Genomic DNA, 22,206 nt, shown 5'->3' on the forward strand with positions numbered 1-22,206 from the left:
AGCTCTTTGGACTCTCAAAGGAACCTGCTTCTGCCGGTGGAATGAAGCTCCCTACCTGAGAGTTTACAGGGGGGCTGGGGGGCTAGGGGGCCGAAGGGCCTCCACGGGAGAGGAAACCAACCCCCCACCCCAGGTCTTCCAGAGAACCCCAAGCCAGATGCAATCAGGGGCTCTGAGCCTGGGTTTCTGCTGCAGAGAAGGGTGATTCCTTGGCAAACGAAATGCCAGCGTGCCTCCCTGGTTTAGTTGGAGGGCGCAGCTGATTCCTTCCCTAACCCAATTAGAGGGGGAAAGGTCTTCATTGCAAGGGCTCTGCTTTAAAGATCCGCATTCCTCCCCCAGCACTTTTGACCTAAGGCAGCTTAAGGCCCTGGCCGCCAGCAGCCAGGGTGCACGAAGCCAGCCCCTCCTCCGGAGGGGCCTGGATTCCAGAAACAAAAGAGCAGCCTGAGAGGGGCGGCCTGTAAAGCCCTCCCGGATTAGGCAGGCACTTGGCAGGCGCTCAGCAGCCAGTGTGGGCGGAAAGGGGCAGGAACCCGGCCAGGCAGAATGACCTTCCTCTCAGCAGCACAGGGGCAACATCTCTGTGGCCAGCAGGAAGTCCGGGGGGTGGGGGCAGGAGGGCATCAATGACGAAGGGCACCAGGACAGGCAGGGGCTTCCAGAAACTCCGCCTCCCAAGCCCCTGGCCCGTCATCACCTGAGTCCGACAGGAGAGCACACCGTCCTCCCTATTCAGAGAGGAGCAGGATGGGACAGAGGGACAGAGGACAGTGAGGAGCTCAGGTGCGGGAGGCGGAATCCATCTTTACGAAAAACCCCTTCTGTTACCAAAGCAGTTTATTTTGGTTTTTCAAAATAGTAATAATGAAAAAAAAAATTGTAACAAAGGACAAGAAAAAACTATTAGACAAAAAATGTTCACAGCAGTATTCTGGAGGGCTCAGATCTTGTGTGATTTTTATTTTCATGCTTTCAACACTGGATTCTTAAAAAACACTTGAAGTACAACACACCAACAAGCAAACAAACAAACTCAGAGAAGACTGGTGGTTGCCACAGGCGAGGGCGTAGGAGATGGGCGAAATGGGTGAAGATGGTCAAAAGACGCAAACTTACAAGTACAAAGTAAATAAATCCTGGGGATGTAATGTGCAGTATGGTGACTAGAGTTAGTAATACTGGCTCGTACTTCTGAAAGTTGCTGAGAGAGTCAATCTTAAAAGTTCTCATTATAAGATAAATATGTAACTACGTGAAGTGATGAACACTATACTTACTGTGGTGATCATTTCCCAATATATACAAATATTTGGTCCTTATGTCGTACACCTGAAACTACTATAATGTCAATAAAAAAAGATGATTTCGAGGATGAAAAGTACAGCATGGGGAATACAGTCAATACACTGTAATAATGTTATATGGCGACAGACATAACTATACTTATGATGGTGAGCATAGCTTAATGCATAGAACTATCCAATGACTGTGTTGTACAAGCTGGAACTAACAGAACGCTGTATGTCCAACAAACCTTAAAAACAAATTTAAAAATAACTTCCAAAAGAACGACTGAAATTAAAAACAACAACAACAACAAAAAACCATTCAATGTGTAACCAGTTTGAATTTCAATGACTGTGTTTCCAATCTGAAAAGAAAAAGAGGCAGAGACTAGACACCCACTGTACTAAGGCCCCACTCAAAATGTATTTCCAAGGATTCCCTGGCAATCCCACATCTTAACTGTGAGAAAATCAGCCCTTTCATAAGACCATGCCCCACACCAGCACTGTGCTAACTAGCCTATTTCGTCCACACAAGACGTAAGATCCCACCCAAGTCTAACCCGGAAGCAGTGATCTTTCTTTTTCTTTCCTCCTTACTAGTTATAAATCATATATTCGCCAACAAATTTCCAAAAGTAGAAAAAAGTAACCAATATCACTTCTGATCCCTCGTGCACAGAGAAGTCCTGTTAAGTTTTACATGGACTCTTCAGATGTTTTCTCTCTGCAAATGTCCACAAAAGGGGATCATAACCTACAAGGGTATCCCAATTTCCCTTCAAGACAGCTCCAGAAACCATGTTTTCAGCAGCTGCCGAGCGTTTTATCACCGTAAGGTTGTGTCATGACTTCACCAGAACCCCCTTCTGGACGTTTGGGCCATTTCTCCTCCTTGCGGTGTCTGTGCTGGTCATTTATCAGAGAGGTCTTCCCTGACCTCCCTCCCATGCCACAGGACCCTTTCTTCCCACACTGCGCAGTGGCTGTCGAGCAAGGGGTTTGCTTGCTTAGTAACTGTCCTCTTCCCGCCATCCTGCAGAATGTGACCTCTGGAAGAGAGAGGGAGTCACTTTTCCCTCCATGTCTTGGCCGTGCCCCTGGGACTTGGCACACAGCAAGGGCTAATGAGTGTCTGCTGAATGAGTGAATGAATGTTTGAATGAATGAATGGACAGAGAGTGTTTCGTGATGAACACAGGAGTGACCTCAGCCAACACCAGCTGGGGGAATGCTTTTTCTGCCTGTGGCTATCCCTGCCTTGCCACAGTTTCCCTTATACAGCCCTGAATCCTTCACTAGGGTAACCAATGAGGGAGAGGTGGGGACTGCTATGACACAGGACACTTCTGTGACTAGGGGCACCATTCTGGGGGAAAGGTAGCTGGTACATGTCCAGAAAAGGCTGAGTCCTTTAATAAGTACTCTGCTTGCTGAAGAAGAGCTCTGTCTGCGGGTTGCAAAGCAGGAGGATTATCTGAGAGGGACAGTGCTCCCAGAAAGGCCGCGGACAAGTGAATCACAAGGCCTACAAAGCCCAAACTGGGATGCACACAGAGGGAGCAGGGCTGCCTGGACGGGCTTCCGAAGATTCCAGGCATAGATCTCGCCGCCACTGCTCTCCCCTCCCCCACAGAGGCACTGACCTTGGCAGAGGTGGCAAATATTCTACACCTGGGCTAGGCTCAAATGTGCATGGGAGAACGGGTGAGGCCAGGCTAAAGTGTAGTTAGTTAAACAGGCCCCGAGCACACGGCCAGGACAGCCAGGCAGGGACCCTCGCCTGTCATTGCTGAAGGACAGATGGGGGAGAAAAGTCAGCCTGTGTTCTTCACACACAGGCTCTGGCGGCATTTTGAGGCTAACCTCAGAGAAGTTTGAAGGTCACATGCACTATAAACGTTCAGCCAGTCACCCCTGGTTTCTCCTATTAAGGGAGGAAGGGAAGTCTTCATTTTAACCCTTGGTGTCTTACACTGAGTTGTTTCTAAATGCCTTATGGTTTTACTTCTCATTATTAATCTACTCTTCCTTTGGATCTCAGCTCAAAAGTCACCTCTGAAAAGTACATCCTAGTCATGCCCTGTCAGATATTCCTCAAGCATCTAGAACTTTTCTCCATCCATCCACCCATCCATCCATCCATCCATCCATCTATCCATCCACTTTTAGTGTCTTTCTTTACTCCTCAACTGTAATTACCATGAGGAAAGGGATGGTTTCATCTTGTTCAGCTCTGTGACCCCAATACTTGACATAAAAAAGACCCTTAATAATTAACAAAACATTCAAATTTGGACAAAGACAAATATTTGAAATGAAAAGGTAAGTAAAAATTATTTGTTCCTGATCTTAGCTTGAAAGAAACGATCATAATGTGCAATTTCAAATACTCAGGAAGACCAGAGAGGTGGTGTAAAAACCTGCGGATGCTGAATTCTAGGAGAAAGAGAAAGCTCTGTCCTTGCCTTGGGGTGGTGTGTGCCTCAGTCTACACAACAGCAGCAGAGGGTGAACACAGAGGAAGCAGGTAGTGTTTTACAGGGGACTTCAAGAATGGTAAATTATGCACTCTGCACTCAGTCATTTCCAAGGCAATGTTTCCTAATGTGTGTTCCATCACATCCCAGACCCAAGGTTCACTCCCTGAAGAACAGAGATCTGTGGGCCACACTTTATACTGCATCCTACTTTGTTCCTTCCTAAAAGGGATCATGTATGACCTCACTAGAAGCCCTGAAACACTTGTTTGGGAAAAAACTTGAACACAGTTTTAGGACACTCCCAATTAAATCTGGTTACCCACAGATCTTCCTTACCACCCTTCCTTTTGGGGTGCAGGGAGAGTAACAACAACCCAGAGAGCTTGGGAACTCCCAGAACTCCAGAACTCCCAGAGTTCTGGGAGATGGTGCTTCAGGATGCTGGCCGCTGGGCATGGGTGTGCCAGGGAAATTAAACCCCAATGCATCTGCAAGGTGAGACTCCCGAGAAAATTCCTGGCTCAACTCCCAATCAGTCGATGATGCTAAGCCGAGAGATTTACTGAAAAGCTCGCTGAGATCAAAAACCACTGCTTCTCCCCGCAGAATTGCCCTGGTAAGAATTTCCACAAAGCCATGGATATTAGGAGCCTAGGACCAGCACAAGAGGCTACAGATGCCACCAGGCAGCCAAGGGCTGAGTGCCCTGCCCCATGTCTAGGGTCTCGGGTCCAAATTAAATGCCGCCCTCGACCTGCCAACTGCCCCACCTCATATATTATGTACACATATCTTTTCTATATATTCTATAGAAACTCAACTCTCAATCCTCCTTGGAAAGCCACAACTGATTCTTCCTTGGAAATCATCTCCTATTGGGTAGACTGAGGCATATGCCACCTCAAGGCAAGGACAGAGCTTTCTCTTTCCCCTAGAATTCAGTATCCCCAGGCTTTTATAACTCCTCTCTGGTCTTCACAAGTATCTGGAATCACCCATTGTGATGAATAGTTCTAGACAAGCTTCCATTTTATATACATGTGTTGCACACATCATCTCAAATACATATGTATCTCATTTGCCAGATACTGTGTCCCATGCATTCAGTCCTCTCATCCTCCAACAAACCCGTGAGGTGGGGATGCTCCACATCCTGGTATTCCAGACAAGGACAGCTCAGAGAGGCTATGGAACTTGCTTAAGGTCGTAAGTGATGGCTCTGAATCTGGTCTTTTGACTCCATGCTTGTAACATGGTTTTGTGGCTTCCATGGGATAGTTTAGGTTTGTGTTTTCCATCCAAAGTAATGTTATCTTCAACCAATTACAAAATAACTCATTACTACAGAAATTTTAGGAAACACATATATCAATACAAAGAAAATTAGATTCACCAGCAATCGCAGCACTGAGAGGTAAGCATGAGCATGTACACAGAGCTGGTTCTCTACACACGCATGCCCCCACTCCTCTCACTCACCTACAGACAACTGTTACTCCTGGGCTCTCCATCCCGGCACTCATCCTGCTGAGGTGGGCCCAGTTAGCGGTACCACCACCAGGATCGGTCGGGTACCCAGAAAACGGAGGCCACCCTGCAGGTTAGTGGCAAAGCTTGGACTGGGACATCAGAGGAACTGGCCCAGGGACCTGGCGTGTGATGCTGTGTTGTGTGTGACCACCACTTCATAAATGGCCCAAGAGGCAGCATGGGGCTGAGCTGCTCTCCCACACCAGCCACTGAGGGAAAACCACACTGGTCTCCTCTGTGCTTCCCGCCATGCTCTCGTCTCAGTGCTGCCAACTGGTGCCTCCCTAGGGAGGCTGGGCCTCCAGGCACGGGGCCAGCTGGTTGGGAAACAGCTTGAGGGATCGTGTCTGCCTGAGAACAAAGAGTAGCAAGACATGAAGAAACACCATGTGTAACCAAGGTGACCAACAGGAAGTGGAGACTTGCAAATTGAAAGGGAAAAAGAAAGGGGAGGGGGATAGATTGGTTCTTCAGAGGCCTCAGGAGTGCACGCTACTGACCTAGGAGGCCCTGAGAGGCCCGAGGCTCACCTTCCTTCCCCTATCCGCCCCAATTGCTTCATAAAGCCCTAGGGGGTATTTTCGGTAAAGAACCAACATCTCTGCGAGAAAACCATTTCAACACTCTCAGAGAGGGTGGCCTGTGGCACATGGAGCCCACAATGCCAGTGACATTCCCTCCTGCTGACCTCTGGCCGGTAGCGTACCTCCAGTGGACAGAAAGGTCTCCACAAGCCACCACATGGATCACGGGCCCCCTGAACCCACGAGTGGGCCAGCTCCAGACACACCTTATTCCCAGAAACCAGAGCCTCTACCCTCCAAAGCACATTTGGTGACAGGCCCTGCAACAATGTCTGGGTATCCAGCCGTGGCCAAACACAGGTGCACCTGCCTCTCTGCAGTCCCTCTCCCACTCTGCTCCCCTCCAAAGACCTCCACAGACAACACTCATGGCCTTTTATAAAACATCCTCCAAGTTCTTCACTTCGGCAGCTTCTCGATATGACCACATCCCTCACACCTTCTCAACTGGGGGTGCCCCTCATTCTCCCACACCCTCCTTTATTTAGGTGCATGGGTGGTTCTCTATAACAGGTCCAACCCTGGATCAATCTTCCCTCCTGGGTCTCCATTCCTAAGTGGTGGCCTCAATAGCTCATCACATGACACTTTCAGGTCCCTTCCTCAATTTTCAGACTCCTTCTAATGGATCCTCTGGCACCCTGACCCAACCACGGAGCCCAAAACAGGTTAAGAGGGTAAGCATGACCACGACCCCTGAGTCTCTCCAGCTTCCCCTGCTGACGTACTGCTCAGGATTTTTGCCACTGTGGTCAGCTGATCACAGGTACTGGACTCTTCTGAGAATTCACAGAAAAATTAAGGCTTCCCCCTGTACTAAGTTGGGTAATCTCTCCCCAAAATCCCTATCTACCCACAACCTCAGAATGTGACCTTTTTTGGGAAATAGGGTCTTGACCCAGTTACAACAAGGTTGTACTAGATTAGAGTGGGCTCACAATGACTGGTTTCCTCATGAGAACAGAAAACGGAGACACACAGACATACAGAGAAAGACTGGGCAGTGAGAGATGCAGGAGAAGACCAGGTGAAGATGGAGACCAAGAATGCACAAACGCAGCGATAAGCCAAGGAGCACCAAGAGGCAAGGAAGGATCCTCCCCGAGAATCTCTGGTAGGAGCACAGTCCTGCAGACACCTTGATTTTGAACTTCTAGCCTCCAGAACTGTGAGAGAATAAAATTCTACTGCTTTCCACCACCCAGCCTGAGGCAGCCTAGTGGTCTAGTGAATTCCCCATTTCCAGACTTATCGTCGTCTCAGATTTCCCAGGGACATAGCAGGACACCCACCTGGGCTCTACATGTGCTTCATGTGAGCCTGATGCTTGACTACAAGCTCCGTGAAGGTAGAGAACATAGTTGTGTTCACCACTTCTATTCCCAGGAGATGGTACTGCTTGGCATGTCATCAGCTTTTAAACAATGTATGTTGAATCCAAGAATGAACACAAGATAGGCAGAAGGAGAAGCAGGCTTTTTGCTGAGCAGGTAGCCCGATGTGGGGCTTGACCCCAGGACCCCGGGATCATGGCCTGAGCTGAAGGCAGACGCTTACTCACCTGAGCCACGCAGGCATCCCAACTGGTCTTTTTTTAAAGCAACATTAATAATCAATGAGAGAATGTGCACCAAGCATTTAACAGCATCTGGCCTATCACAAGCACCCAAAACACATCAACTCCCTTAACTAAAGTAAGTCTTTAAAGAAGAAACCGAAATTAGCACACGCTAGGAGGAGCTTTCTTTTCTTTTCTTTTCTTTTTTTTTTAAAGATTTTATTTATTTATTTGACAGACAGAGATCACAAGTAGGCAGAGGCAGGCAGAGAGAGAGGGGGAAGCAGGCTCCCTGCTGACCAGAGAGGCCGATGTGGGGCTCGATTCCAGGACCCTGAGATCATGACCTGAGCCGAAGGCAGAGGCTTTAACCCACTGAGCCACCCAGGCACTCCCAGAGAAAGAGCTTTCCAAGAACCATGTTCACTGTGAAAAAAGCCAATCAGGCACAGCAATGGAAAAATACTTTGTTCCAACTAGTAAGAAACTTGAAACCCTTCCCTCCTTTTGCTAACTGGTCCTTTGACTCTATTTCCTAAAACTCTCGTCTCCCCACTTCCTGCCCTAGCTCAGATGCCATTTCTTTGGATCATCACCAACGATGAAGACACAGGTCTCCAAGGCCAAGGCCATTTCCCAGTGATCTAGCACTCCCCTCCTCTTAGCACTCTGAGCACTCATGGGATACATCTGCACTTTTGGGAGCCCCACCTCCCCAGAGCCAAAGCTTCTGGTCTCTCTCCCTCCCCTCCCCTACTCACTAGACTGCCCTTCGCAGGTCACTGAGTGGCCATCACACACTGCCCTGGGCTCTGGGAGATGAACTTCCTCCACCTCCCTCCACCTCCCTCCGCCTAGCAAGCTTCTGCTTATTCTTTGAACCCAGCCCAAACCGCACCTCCTCTTTGAAGCTTTTCACACATCTCTAGGCAACGAGGTATCACCATCTGTACAGCCGTTAACAAGGTGAGCTCTGGAGCCAGGCTGTGTACTTTCCAATCCCAGCTCTGCCATCTTCTTAGCTGTACGGCCTTAGGTAAGTCATTTAACTAGCTACACTTAAGGATGTCTCAGCTGTAAAAAGGGGATAATTATAGTACATACTAGAGGAGGCTGCTGAGGACTTGGGTTGTGGAAGGGAGTATTTGTCAAGCAAGCACCCATAAATGTGGACTATTGTCACACTACTGTTGGGGGTCCCCAGGACATGGCTGAGTCTACACTACCCTGGCAGAGCCCCCTATAGGTCTACAGGCTGTATTTGGGGCTCAGTAAATGCTGAATAAAGAGGCTATCTGCCAATGAGGTCATGGAGATGGCCCAAGGAAATCGGCCAGAATTCTGCCTTCCCCAGACTCATGGTCTAGAAAGGTTACCTGTGGCCCCTAGGCTTTCTCCCTTCTCACCAGAGTACTAAAATCCCTTCCTCCCCAAATAGGCCTCCAGGGAGGTTCCTGACACCTAGGAAGATGTCCCTAGTGGCCTGACAAAAATGCCCCCCAGAAACCACTTCATGGCCAATCCCATGCAAAATGAACCCCAAAGAGTTAAGGGATAATGGAGTATGATGCCTACAACTCGGTTCTTTTTTTTTTTTTTTAAGATTTTATTTATTTATTTATTTGACAGACAGAGATCACAAGTAGGCAGAGAGGCAGGCAGAGAGAGAGGAGGAAGCCGACTCCCTGCTGAGCAGAGAGCCCCACTTGGGGCTTGATCCCAGGATTCTGGGATCATGACTTGAGCCGAAGGCAGAGAACTCACTGAGCCACCCAGGCACCCCATGCAACTCGGTTCTAGAAGAAAAAATGAATAAAGATGGAAGGAGAGAAGGGTAAGGCAAACATGTTAAATAAAATGTTCACAATTTTTGTACCATGCTGGCAACTCTTCTGTAAGTCTGGTATTATTTCAAAACAGAAAATGAGCTCCAAAGGAGATACTGACAAGAGATATCAACTCAGAGGGGTGCCTGAATGGCTCAGTGGGTTAAAGCCTCTGGGGTCCTGGGATCAAGCCCCGCATCGCGCTCTCTGCTCAGTGGGGAGCCTGCTTACTCCTCTCTCTCTGCCTGTTTGTGATCTCTCTCTGTCAAATAAATAAATAAAATCTTAAAAAAAAAAAAAAAAAGAGATATCAACTCAGAGCCAAGCGTTTTAGGCCACTAACCCGCACATTCTCAGATCGCTTGAAGGGAAGTTCATGTTACGCCATCGCTGACTTCAAGGCTGGCTGCCGTTCTCCTGCCATCCTAAGACTCCAGACAGCATGTCCACGGTTTTCAAGTCCCAGCTCTCCCACTTAAGAGGGAAACCCTGGCTGAGCATTTAAGCTCTCAGAGGCCTCTTCTCTACCAGCAGGATGGAGTTACTGGGAGCCATGCTACCCACCCCATAAGCCTGTTTCAACAGTGAAGTCCGGGAAGACAATGGGTAGGCTGTAGGGCAGAGACTCCAGATAAGCATCCCTGATGTGCAACAGTCACTCTGCTTGGAACTGAAGAGACATAGCCCCAGACTGCCCTGACGGGCTTGCTCTTTATGGGGGGAAGCTGGTTCTAAATCAAATATTCCCCTTAAGAACTGTGTAATTGCAAACCATGCTGAGCAATGAAGGAATAACACGGGGTGGTCTGAGAATGCAATAAGGGGCCCAGGCCCAACCTCGTCGGGGAGTCAGGGAAGGCTTCTCTGAGAAGTGCTGTTTGAGCCGACAGCTTGACAGCAAGCAGGCTACAACATACTCAAATCCCACAAAAGTAGGAAAGTATAGGAAACAAACTGTGAACCGTGAACTCAAGTTAAATGATACCATGAGGAAGTAACAGGCCAAATCAAAGGTAGGGGCCATTTATCAGAACAAATGACCTGGCTTCTCCAAAAGTCAACATTACAGGAAAAAAAATGTTTTTAAGAGACTTGGGCAGGGAGAGTGGGCAGGGAGGCCACAGCAAATAAAAAACTTAGGAGTAATTAAAAAAAAAAATTCTTTTTTTACTGGTGGGGGGCAGAGGGAGAGGGAATCCTAAGTAGATCCATCACTGAATGCAGAGCCCATGGTGGGGCTTGATCCCACAACCCCAAGATTATGACCTCAGCCAAAATCAAGAGTCGGACGCTCAACAGACTGAGCCACCCTGGCACCCCAAGAGTTAATTTTTTTAAAGAAATGTAATATGTGGACCTTATCTGGATAATGTTTTGAATAAACCAATGATTAAAGCCATTTTTGAGACCCGTAGAGAAGGTAAATACGGACCGGACAGTAATGGATTATCAGTGATTGTCGTTGATTTTGTTAGGTGTGATAATGGCATGGTTGCTACATTAAAAAAAAAAGTCTGTTACCAGATATTTATGGGTAAACTGACATGCTGTCTGAAGCAGAGATGAAACAAGTACTAAGCCTGGTGGAGGGTACATGCGGATTCATTTTACTCTGTTCTCTACTTTTGTGTATCTTTAAAAATCTCTATCCTAAAAAATTAAAACAGAGGGACACTCCAGAGTCAGACATGCTCTGAGTTGTCAGGGTTTTTCACAGTGATCAGAAAACCAGCAGTGTTTATGTGCCAAGCTGTCTTCCATAATGTCATACCTCATGGGCCCCCCATATTTTAGTGTACTAGACCAATCACAGTAAAACCAATTCCTTTCTGATGGGTATTTAGGTTCTTTCCAACTTTTCCTTACAGTCACTGCATCTAGTTTCTGATGCTTCTCTTTCAATGACCCTCCCTGCCCATCCTTGTAGCCTCAGCCCACACACCCAAGTCACTGCCCAGTCATTTCTGGATTGGGTAGCTCGTGATACAGTGTGGATGTCTGTATCCCAAAGAATGCCCAGCCTCTGGCTCTGCCTGCTCCTGTGACCTCCAAGAGAGCCAAACCTCAGGACAATGCAAATTTGGCCTCAAGAAGGATTCAATTTCTAAGGAACTGCTCCTTGGGGGCCAGTGGCACCACACACGGAGTGGTCTAAGAAGGAGCACAGTGCATTTTCCAGCCAAGGTAGGAGAGGACCTCAACAGCCCTCACCCAGACTGATACGTGCCCCAGGCTGGTTCCCTCTACAGACGGGGCTCCCCAGGTCCTGGGAATATCTATTTAGAGTTCCCTTCTCACTCCCCTCCAGAGCTTCTTCCACTCTGGGTTCCCATTCCTTTCAAACACAGCCAGGAGACACCCTCTGACCTATCCAAAGGGCATTGATTTTTTTTTTTTTTTTAATAAAATCCAATACTTAGGTCTCGCAAAGCTGCTAGGAAGCAGGCACTCTCTCACACCATTGGTAGAAGTGCAAACAGACACAATCTTTCAGGAAATTTATTAATGGGCAATGTGCCTTCTTAACATTTTACCCTGTCACCAACAATTTCATTTTAGGAATTTATTCCCAAGACCATACCCACAGACAGACTAGGATCACCACCACGGTGCAATTTATAATCAAATGTACACTAGGGAGTGCCTCAAACAAAGACTTGTGTTATACACATAAACAAATGGAGTATTACTCAGCAGGAAAAAAATAAACTCCTAACAGACATAACAACAGGGATGGACCTCAGACACATTATGCAAAATAGAAAAAGGCAGACAGGAAAGAGTCCATGCAGGTAACTACATTTACATGAAACTCCAGGAAAGACAAATACAATCCACAAACAGCAGACCATGGCCTGGGACTGGGGAGCAGGATGGAGAGTGACTGACTGAGAAGAAGCACACTGGAGCTTTCCAGGTTGATGGCAATGCTCTGTATTTTTTGGTAATGCTTATATCTTTTTTTTTTAAGGATTTTTTTTAAAAAAAGATTTTATTTGTTTATTTGACACTGAGTGAACACAAGTAGGTAGAGAGGCAGGCAGAGAGAGAGAGGAGAAGCAAGCTCCCCACTGAGAAGAGAGCCCGATACAGGGCTTGATCCCAGAACCCTGAGACCATGACCTGAGCCAAAGGGAAAGGCTTAACCCAGTGAGCAACCCAGGTGCCCCTTTAACGATTTTCTTTTCAAGTTCATTTATTTAAACAATCTTAATAGCCAAAGTGGGGCTCGAACTCATGACCCAGAAATCAAGAACCACATACTCTACCAACTGAGCCAGCTAGGTGCTCTGGCACTGTTCTGTATCTTGAATATGGTGGTAGTTACATGACTGCATACATTTACCCAAACTCACCGTGCACTGTAAACTGAATGTACTCTTAAGATCTGTACATCTTACTGCAGACTGTAACTCAGTTTTAACTCAAAATGAGTAATAACTCCACCTAACTATCCAAGGAGATGAGCCAACCAAATCCCCGTGTATCCACACAATTAAACACAATGCATGACATCATAGAAAAATAGTTAATGACATAAAAAGTTATTTAATGTATACAGTTAAGAAAGAAAAAAATTAAGTTCTAGAAATATATTATACAATGGCTTATTTTTAAAGATTTTATTTATTTGAAAGAGAAAGAAATCATGAGCAGGGGAGAGGGACAGAGGGAGAAGCAGGCTCCCCTCTAAGCAGGGAGCCAAATGGAGGGCTCTGGGATCATGACCTGAGCAAAGGCAGATGTTTAATTGACTGAACTACTCGGGCATCCCTACAGTGCATTTTGTAAGATGAAATATATATATTTAGATTAAAAATGACCAAAGGGGCGCCTGGGTGGCTCAGTGGGTTAAGCCGCTGCCTTCGGCTCAGGTCATGATCTCAGGGTCCTGGGATCGAGTCCCGCATTGGGCTCTCTGCTCGGCGGGGAGCCTGCTTCCTCCTCTCTCTCTCTGACTGCCTCTCTGCCTACTTGTAATCTCTCTCTGTCAAATAAATAAATAAATATTTAAAATAAATAAATAAATAAATAAAAATAAAAATGACCAAAAAGAAATATCTCAGCCATTTATTCAACAAAAATTTATTAGTATCTATTATATAACTGAGCAGAAAAGACAGAAAAAAAAATCCGTCCTCATCATGTAGATTCTGTTCACTGGTTTCACAGATAAAATCTGAATTATTACAAAATATACATTAAAAAAATCAAATGGTACAAGAAGTGTAAATTTTACTACACCTGTGTTAGAAAACACACACACACACACACACACACATACACACACACAGAGGTGTTCTTGTTTATGCAGAGAATAACTCTGGAAGGATTCACAAGAAGCTGGGATCAGTGGTACCTTTTAGAAAGGGAGACCAGTGCAACGGAACAGGGTGGAAAGAAGCCTATACACTATCTACCCCCTTTTCTTTTTTCAAGATTTTATTTGAGAGAGGGAGTGTGTGTGTGTGTGTGAGAGAGAGAGAGATAGAGAGCATGAGTAGGAGGAGGGGAGAGGGAGAGAAAAGCAGACTCCCTGCTAAGCAAGGGTCCTAATCCAGGACTCCAGGATCATGACCTGAGCCCAGCGCAGCCACTCAACACACAACTGAGCCACCCAGGTGCCCCACTATCTACCGTTTTGTGTAGCTTAATTTTTGTTACCATGTTCTCATATTAATTATTCTAAATAAGCACAATCACTTGTTTCTACTTTTTTTTGCTAGTGTCCAATAACCAGGAATTGGGTACAGAAGAATGATACAGAAATGTGGGCATGATACACTGTGAAATGAACAGAGTGTTTAGAGACAAGCTCTCCCCCCTCCCCCCCCCCCGCTCTTACCAAAAAAACAAAACACAGAAAACAAAATAAAATGCATGATGATGATGACATCCACACAAAGGAAGAGAAGAACCTAACCCAAAGTTTCAACAGAGATTACTTCCAAGTGCTGGGACTGGAGGAGGAACTTGACTTTCTTCTGCTTGCTTTTATTTGTTTTTGCAGTCTCCTAAACAAACAAGCAAAAAAACCCCACCCCACTGTGTGTGTGTGTGTGTGTGTGTGTGTGTGTACCCGGTTTAAGAACTTTAAAAAAACAAAAAGAGAGAAAACTGCAGACCCACAGTGTCACCTGCCAGGTGCTCAGACATACGAGAGAATCGTTGGCTGTGCTCGCTTTACCCAAGGGGGTGTGTGGTTTAGGAAGACAAAGAACAAGTCAAGGGCAGAGGCACAGGGCCAGCTCAAAGCCTGAAACGTCCTCCCTCACTTGGCACAGGCTTCCTCAGTCAGCTGGGGCACCTGCCAACCCCTGCCCCACCCCAAAATCCATGAGGCCCCAAAGGCTGACTGAGTACGCCCATATCCATGTATTTTCTCTGGGACACCTGGGAGGCAGGTGTCACACCATCCTGACGGGCCGGCGAAAGGAAGACTCCAAAATAATGTGCTTCTTCCACAGGTAAGGTGCAGTGAGACCAAGCCTCAGGTGAGTGTTGTGGGCCCACTGAGCACGCCATTTCCCAATCCGTCTTCCATCCTCTCTATACAACCCAGGGGTGGGGGAGTGGGGGAAGCCCAATTACCCTTGTCAACAGTGCTGCAGGGAAGTCTGTTTATACTAAAAGCCTCACCTCGACCTCCAGGAAGGGGCCCTAAGGGCCAACAGCTTAGGATCTCCCTTGAAGACCACAACCGTAGGCAGCTCTGTCAGTAGGTAAGGGTTTATCCAAACCAGCCAATGGGGTCTGACGGGCTTAAATGACACATTTCTGGAACTAAGCTGGGCAGACACATCTTGTGGCCAGTGTCAAGAGCATTTGGTATTGGTAGATCTAGTCTGGGCTCCTGATTTGGGAAGAATTCACTCCTGGGTGTGCAGAAGCCCCAAAGGAGGGGAGGGGAATAGAAAAACCAATGAGGGCGTGACCCAGTCAAACTGCGGAGCAGGGACTTGGATCAACACTTTCTATGAAAAGTCAAATGTCGGCCTTGCAGTGGGGAAGTTTAAGGAATTAAGGGAGAAGAATGAGTGGAAGAAAAAAAACAACCACGGACATTGGAAGAGATACATTAAAGGATGTGATGCTTTAGAAGCCACTAGAAAACGATGTGGCTTTAACTCAGGGGCAGGGGAGCTGGGGTGAGATTCTCCCACCTCCAGCTGTCAGAGTTCAGGTCAGAGAAGCCCTGGAGGCATTCCTCCCCTGCCCTGACAAGTCAGAACACCACCATGTCCACCCCAGGGACATGTAACAGCAGAGGCCAAACCGCTTCAAGGTGAGAAGCATCACCCAGAGGTGAGGGGCCAGGACCAAATAAGGAAGGCCCCGGCCGGGCAATCAGCCCTTCCAAGGCCCAGGGCAAGGCCAAAGCCCAGGACTGCTAGCTTCTCAGCATGGCTGAAAGAAAACCCAACATGGAGAGTCATCATCACACCGACTGAAACCCAAAGCCTATGGTGCCATGGACGGCAGAGCCTGGATGGTCTTGTGCCATGGATTTCCAATCTTTGTTAAAATGGATGATTTTGTAAATGCACAAGCTTTGATACAATGATCTGTTTGCTCTCAACAATTACTCACACCCTCTGAGTGTGGTAGTTACCCATCTGTAAAAACAAGGTCAATGCCAGCGCTCGGGGTCAATGCTTGGGGAGCAGAGCACGCTCGGCACACCACCGGAAACAGTGAGTGTTCAACAGACAGTAGCCGCCAAGATTATCATCACTAAACATCATTTTTCTTGATGGTGTATAGGAAGAGCTTTGTATAAATTTAGTCACAGATCAGTAAAAATGTCCTCTGTCAGTCTACTGGCTCATGAAACGTGTCTCGGACAGGTAAAGTTCTCTAAGGACACAATGAGGCAAGCTTCAGGAAGTAGGCTGACTGGAGGTCTGGGGCAGGCCAAGAAGACCCCCAAGATATCACATGACCCCGACCCTAGGAGGTGAAAAGGATGGAGGGAGCCTCTGGCACACAGGTTCCCCAGGGTCCCGAAGATAAAGCTATGAGATTATGCCAGGTAGGGCTTGTCCACATGGCTTTGGGAGGGTGGGGGTCTTAAATTTTAAACTTAAGGTGGGTTCCTCTTTTGGGGAAAAAAGAAAAGGTGGCTCTCAGTTTTTTTTTTTTTTTTTTTAATATTTTATTCGAGAGAATGAGCAAGAGCAAGAAACCACAAGCAGGGGAGAGCAGAAGGCTCCCTGCTGGGTAGGGAACCTGATGTGAGGCTTGATCCCAGGACCCAGGGATCATGACCTGAGCCAAAGGCAGATGCTTAACTGACTGAGCCACCCAGGTGCCCCAGGTTTTAATGGGCTCTCAGCTTTAAACTGAATACTCATGGGGATATATACACTTGGTTATGGGGAAACATCACCAACAGCCTCACTGTCACCATTGGCCTTGCAGTGGGGAAGTTTAAGGAATTAAGGGAGAAGAATGAGTGGAAGAAAAAAACCACCACGGACATTGAAAGAGACACATTAAAGGATGTGATGCTTTAAAAGTGAGGATCTGTTCCCTGCCTCGTGCTCACTGAAGTTCAAGGGCACAGGTGTTACAAGAAAGAAACCTGACCACCACTGCCACCCCCACCCCAGTACCGGCTGGCAGCCCAACCCCCAGTAGGAAGGAGCTGGAGAAAGGGGTTCTAGGTCGGTTCCAGCAGAAGCAATAGAGCCAGGAAGGATGACAAAGGGAGGAATTTAAGGCTGAGCATGGGAATAAAGTAGCTAGAGAGGGAGACATTTCTCCAGAGGGATGTGGGCGGGAGGAGGGTTCCATTCTCCCCCACATGGTCAGGATGCTTTAGGCTAACTGCTTAGATTTTGCTGATGGTGTCTAGCTGTCAGGTCCCAAGGACGTGACTTTTGGCAAACTGAAGGCTTTCCCAGCCTCAACCCCCTGCCACCCAAAAGCCCAATGGGATAATGATGCCTTTCTTCATAAGGATTACCTGTCACACTTGTGAAGCCTTCCGAGGGTGGTCACAAGCCCCAGGCCTTACTCTGACCACACACTACGTGAAAGCAGTGATCAATGTGAACACTGAGCTTCACATTTAACAATCATTAAGTGGAAAGACACAGTGCCTGTCATGTGACATATCTCCCAAGTTCTCAGGTCCTCACTCGCTCCTAACATTCCTATAAAATATCCTAAAGGAGGGGCGCCTGGGTGGTTCAGTCATTCAGCATCTGCCTTCAGCTCAGGTCATGGTCCCAGTGTCCTGGGTCGAGCCCCACATCAGGCTGCTTGCTCCGCGGGAAGCCTGCTTCTCCCTCTCTCACTCCCCCGCTTGTGTTCCCTCTCTCGCTCTGCCTGTCTCTCTGACAATTAAATAAATAAAACCTTTTTTTTTTAAATCCCAAAGGAGATTCATTCTTCTTGCCACTCTGCTCAGATCAGGGAGACTCTATTCTGGATACTGACACTGGCACTGAACAAGACAGACACAGGCCAATTCCTGCAGAACATACATTCTAGTGCAGGGGATAAGATAATCAACAGAAAATAAAGAAAGCCAGGTACTGGCAAATACTATAAAGGAAAGAAATCAGGATGATTTGATGGAGAGACACAGAGAACAGTAAAAGAGGAATACAGACTTCAAGTACAGGGAACAGCCAGTGCGCAAAGGCCCGGAGACGCTGAAAAAGCTGGACTCATTCAAAGAAGAGAAAGGAGGTCAGTATGCGAAGGAGGAGGAGATAAGGTCCGAGAGCAAGGGCCCAACGTGTCAGGTACTACAGGCAGAGGTCACTGTGAGTGCAACAGGATGACAGTGGAGATCTTTAAGCAGGGAACCGACACGATCTAAGTTCTGGTGGTAGTGGGGAGAATGGACAATGGGGCCAGGTTCCAAGTTTCGAGAAGTTAAACAAGTGGCTCAGAGTCTGACCATGGTAACTAGTTCGCATCCAACACCACAGTTCACTTCCACAGGGTCACATTTTGCACGCGCTAGTACAATGTTATTCTGGAATCGCACATCTGACAAAGTGGGGCTCCCATTATCTCTGTGATCAGCCTTGCTTCCTACATCTGTCAGGGAGCAGAACCGCGCCTGGTTCAATGACTGACAATTCAACAGCACACGAGCAAACGTGCTCTGTGTTCACCTGGCAACATGTGACAAACAACGAGGGTCGACTAAGTGCCGGACACTTGCGAAGTTGTCCTACAGCATTAGAAACGTATTACTGGGATAGACGCCTACCAAAAAATTACTCTGGGGAAAATTAAAGGCCAGCCCTCATTCCTTAAGAAAGGTGAGAGGCTGGTGTGGGTTCCCCCTAGTCCTCACTTTTCTCTGCAAACTCTCCATAAAGCCAAATTGTCTCAAGGGACGTCTGTTTCTTTGAGCAGAGAGAAGAAATAAAGAAGAAAAATAGTTAATATATTGAGGAAGTAGGACACCATAGCCAAAGAAACGTGGGATTTGCCCTTAAAAGACCCCGGGCATCAACCCCTGGGTGAGGCTTCTATTTCTAACCTGTAAAATCTGGACATATGTGTCCTCGCTGAGGTGGGTAGCCCGTAAGAAATTACCATGGCACCACAGTGTGGCTGAGGCACAGTTAACAGGGGACTGTCAGCCCCTGCTCCTCTGAGCGGCTGGAAGGCTCGTATGAAACATGGGGGGGTTCCTCAGGTAACTGAGCTAGTTCAGTTGATGCTGCTCGCAGAAAGCCTTCCTGCATCAAAGGGACAAATCAAGGACAGTCATTGCTCCCAAGATCTGAGCAGAACTGACTACACTCAAGCCTATGAGAGACAAGGAAGCCCAGTTTCCATGGCAGTTCTCACTACTTCACTTAGCCACCAGCTCTGGGAAAGAACCAAGACTAGACTGCCTGGTATACCAACAGCTATCCCTGCTTTCTACCTGACCACCAAGACCCGGATTCCTTCTCCAGATGACCCGAATGGGCTGCACCCTGGCCATTCTGCCCTCCCAGAAGAGGACCAAAGGAAGCAGAAAAAAACTACAGCCTGGGGAACCAAGGTCAGACAGAGGTAGATTAATAGGTACAGGAAAAAAAGTTAGTAATAATAATAATGGAAAACAGCCACTCCCTCCTTGAGGGGAAAAAATCCTCAACAGCTGGTGACTTTTTTTTTTTTTTAAGATTTTATTTATTTATTTGACAGAGAGATCACAACCAGGCAGAGAGGCAGGCAGAGAGAGGGGCAAGCAGGCTCCCTGCTGAGCAGAGAACCCAAGGTGGGGCTCGATCCCAGGACCCTGAGCAGAAGGCAGAGGCTTAATCCACTGAGCCATCCAGATGCCCCAACAGCTGGTGACTTTTTAAGCAGAACTCCATAGACAATGGATACAAATGCACTGGTTGTGGGACCTGTCTGTGTAGGGACCCAGGTACCCCACAAGGAAGACCTCTCCCTCCCTATATTGGGCTGAATAGTATCTACCTATGGCCCAAATTCATGTCCACCTATAATCTCTGTAGGTGGTCCTATTTGGAAAGAGGGTCTTTTCAGACGTAATTAATTAAGATGAGGTCTTACTGGATTAAAGTGGACCCTATTCCAATGAGTGGTGGTCTTACAAGGAGAGAAAACAGGCAGACACATAAACAGAACTCCCTGTGACAACCAAACTCACTGGAATGACGCATCTGCAAGTCAAGGAACTCCAAGGATTAGGATGGCCCCGCCAACACCTTGATTTTGGATTCCTAGACTCCAGAATTGTGAGAGAACACAGTTCTGTTGTTTTAAGTCCCCTTGTCACAGCAGCCCTAGAAAACCAATACACAGGGGGCACCTGCGTGGCTCAGGTCATGATCTCAGGGTCCTACATGGAGCCCCTCATCAGGTTCCCTGTTCACTGGGTCTGCCTTTCCTCTCTCCCCTGCTCATGCACGCTCTCTCTCTCTGTCAAATAAATAGATAAAATCTCAAGAAAGAAAGAAAGAAAGAAAGAAAACCAACACACTCCTCTATTTCACACCTGTTCCCCATACCACCCTTCCCAGTCTCAGCCCAGAAACAGGAGGCAAGACACACAGGCCATGCCACCAACCTCGGAAGTTCTACCTTCTCCGTGCCCATCAGCACTTCTCCCTTTAAGGTGAGGGGAGTGAGTGTAGGGATCACATTTCAGCTGCCCCCAGAGGCAAACTGGCAGGGGGAGGGGAGTGTCTGTTTTCTCCCTAGATTCTCCCAGTTCTGCAACCTCTCTTTTAGACTAGTGTTTCTTCAATTTTATTCAGTCCCATCCCAGAGATTTTTTTTTTTTTTTGAGGGGGGCATAACTATATATACCACGTACTTTCATTTACCTATTATTTCTTTACATCGAGTCACAACTTTTTCTATCTTAAACTGCTACATCGTTACAACCAATGGGAATCATTACCATCTAGCCTACGCAGAACTTGCTAGATATACATTTTTAAATCTCACATTAAAATAAATACACAGCCTTTTTTTTTTTTTTTTTTTTAAACGCACTGTTTAAAATTACCTCAGCTGTCAATACAAACGCAGCTTTAAGGAGTTTAGTGACTATCTCCGTTGAGCCGTCTGGGTTCTTAATAAGTAAGACCAGTTAAAACTCTCCAAATCTCGAATGTCTCCCCCCACGACACTCCGGGAGAAGGGGAAGGGCAGGACGAAGGCAAGGCACCGGGAGTTTGAGCACCTACGCGGGACGACGTGAGGACATCGAATCGAGACCCCATTAAATGCCCAGCCCCACGACCGCGGCGGGGAGGAACTGACCTTCTCGCGCAGGGTGCAGTGGACGTCCGAGGCGACGCGCCCTTCCCACCACGGCTCATCCATCATCGGGTTTGCAGCGCAGCGATCCGACGCTACCGGGCCCTCAGGGCGCACCCTGTGTGGACACGGCAACTCGAGTAGCCGCAGCACTCCCCCTTCCCCGGCTCCGACCCCCGGCACCCCTACCCTAGCTCGTCCCCAGCTGCGGCCCGAACGGGCGCCCATTCCTGCCCCGCTCGGCGGAGCTGGTGGTCGCCTCCGGTCCCGGCGAGGGTACGGTGCCCCTCTGCCCTCTGCTCGCGGGAGCCGGAACGACCTGGAGCTGTGCAACAACTGGCAGAATTTTTATCTTCCTTTTTGCAAAAGTTGCAGAGAAAGTTGTCGGCTCCGGTAGGTCGCCCGAGGCTGGGGCTCCGGCAGCGGCCACCGGCTCGCCGTCCCCCACTCCTCCCCCGCCGCCCAGCCTTTGTCCTGCTCCCACATCCTGCCCTAGAGCCGGGGCGAAACTCACGCATCCCTCTTCGGCCGTGGGGGGCTGCGGGCGCCAGGCCCCTATCAGGGCCGAGCCGGCGGTGCCCTCGGGTGCCTGCACGCGTCAGGGCGGACCAGCGGGGCTCTCCGCCGCCGCTTCCGCAGCCCCGCTCGCCCCCGCCGCCGCGCCCCTGTGTGCGCTCGGGTCCCGCCGCGGCTCGCAGCCTCCCGGCCGCCGGGGGCCTCCCTCCCTCGCTGGGGGAATTGGGGGCCGGGCGTCGCGCATGCGCCGCCGGCCCGCACCCCCGCGGGGCGGGGGGCTGGGAATTGGAGTCTTTTCTTTCGCCAGGGCTGGCTCCGCTTCCTGCCCGCCCTCCTCCCCTGCCTGGGTGGAAAGCTTCCTCTCACCTTCGCGGAGTCTCTGGGTGGCCTCCCGGGCGCCTCGTGGGCTTGCACGCGGAGCGCAGGGACCGCAGCGCCACCTGCGCGCACCACGCGTGAAACGCGCGGGCAGGATGCCCCCAGAAAGTTCTGTCTCCCGCGTGCTTCTCTGTAGCCAGCCTTACGTAGGTTTCACCTGTTTTTTCTTTCCGGTTTTTTTTCTTTCTTTCCCCTAAACTTGTCCTGCTATCCGGAGGTAGATTCCCAAACGGACAGTTCCCACGAAAGCTCGAGAAAAGCCACTCTTGGTTATCCACGAGTCCT

At 48.4% G+C, this 22,206-nt stretch overlaps 1 protein-coding gene across 3 annotated transcripts in view; it reads right to left on the reverse strand.

Moving 5' to 3' along the window:
* CCNJL (cyclin J like) overlaps window positions 1-21,716 on the reverse strand; it is a 102,318-nt gene extending 80,602 nt beyond the window's left edge. For all 3 annotated transcript variants that reach the window (XR_009407415.1, XM_059417292.1, XM_059417291.1), the window contains exons 1-2: window positions 21,542-21,716; window positions 21,031-21,145 (exon numbers count right to left, since the gene is read on the reverse strand). Coding sequence is in view for 2 of the 3 variants with exons in the window: in XM_059417292.1 (XP_059273275.1) it covers window positions 21,031-21,096 (66 nt within the window). In the remaining variant the exon portion in view is untranslated. The remainder of the gene's footprint in view (window positions 1-21,030; window positions 21,146-21,541) is intronic.
* Between the last annotated feature and the right edge of the window lie 490 nt (window positions 21,717-22,206).

Source organism: Mustela nigripes, chromosome 12 (genome assembly GCF_022355385.1).
Source record: "Mustela nigripes isolate SB6536 chromosome 12, MUSNIG.SB6536, whole genome shotgun sequence".
NCBI classification, from domain to species: Eukaryota; Metazoa; Chordata; class Mammalia; order Carnivora; family Mustelidae; genus Mustela; species Mustela nigripes.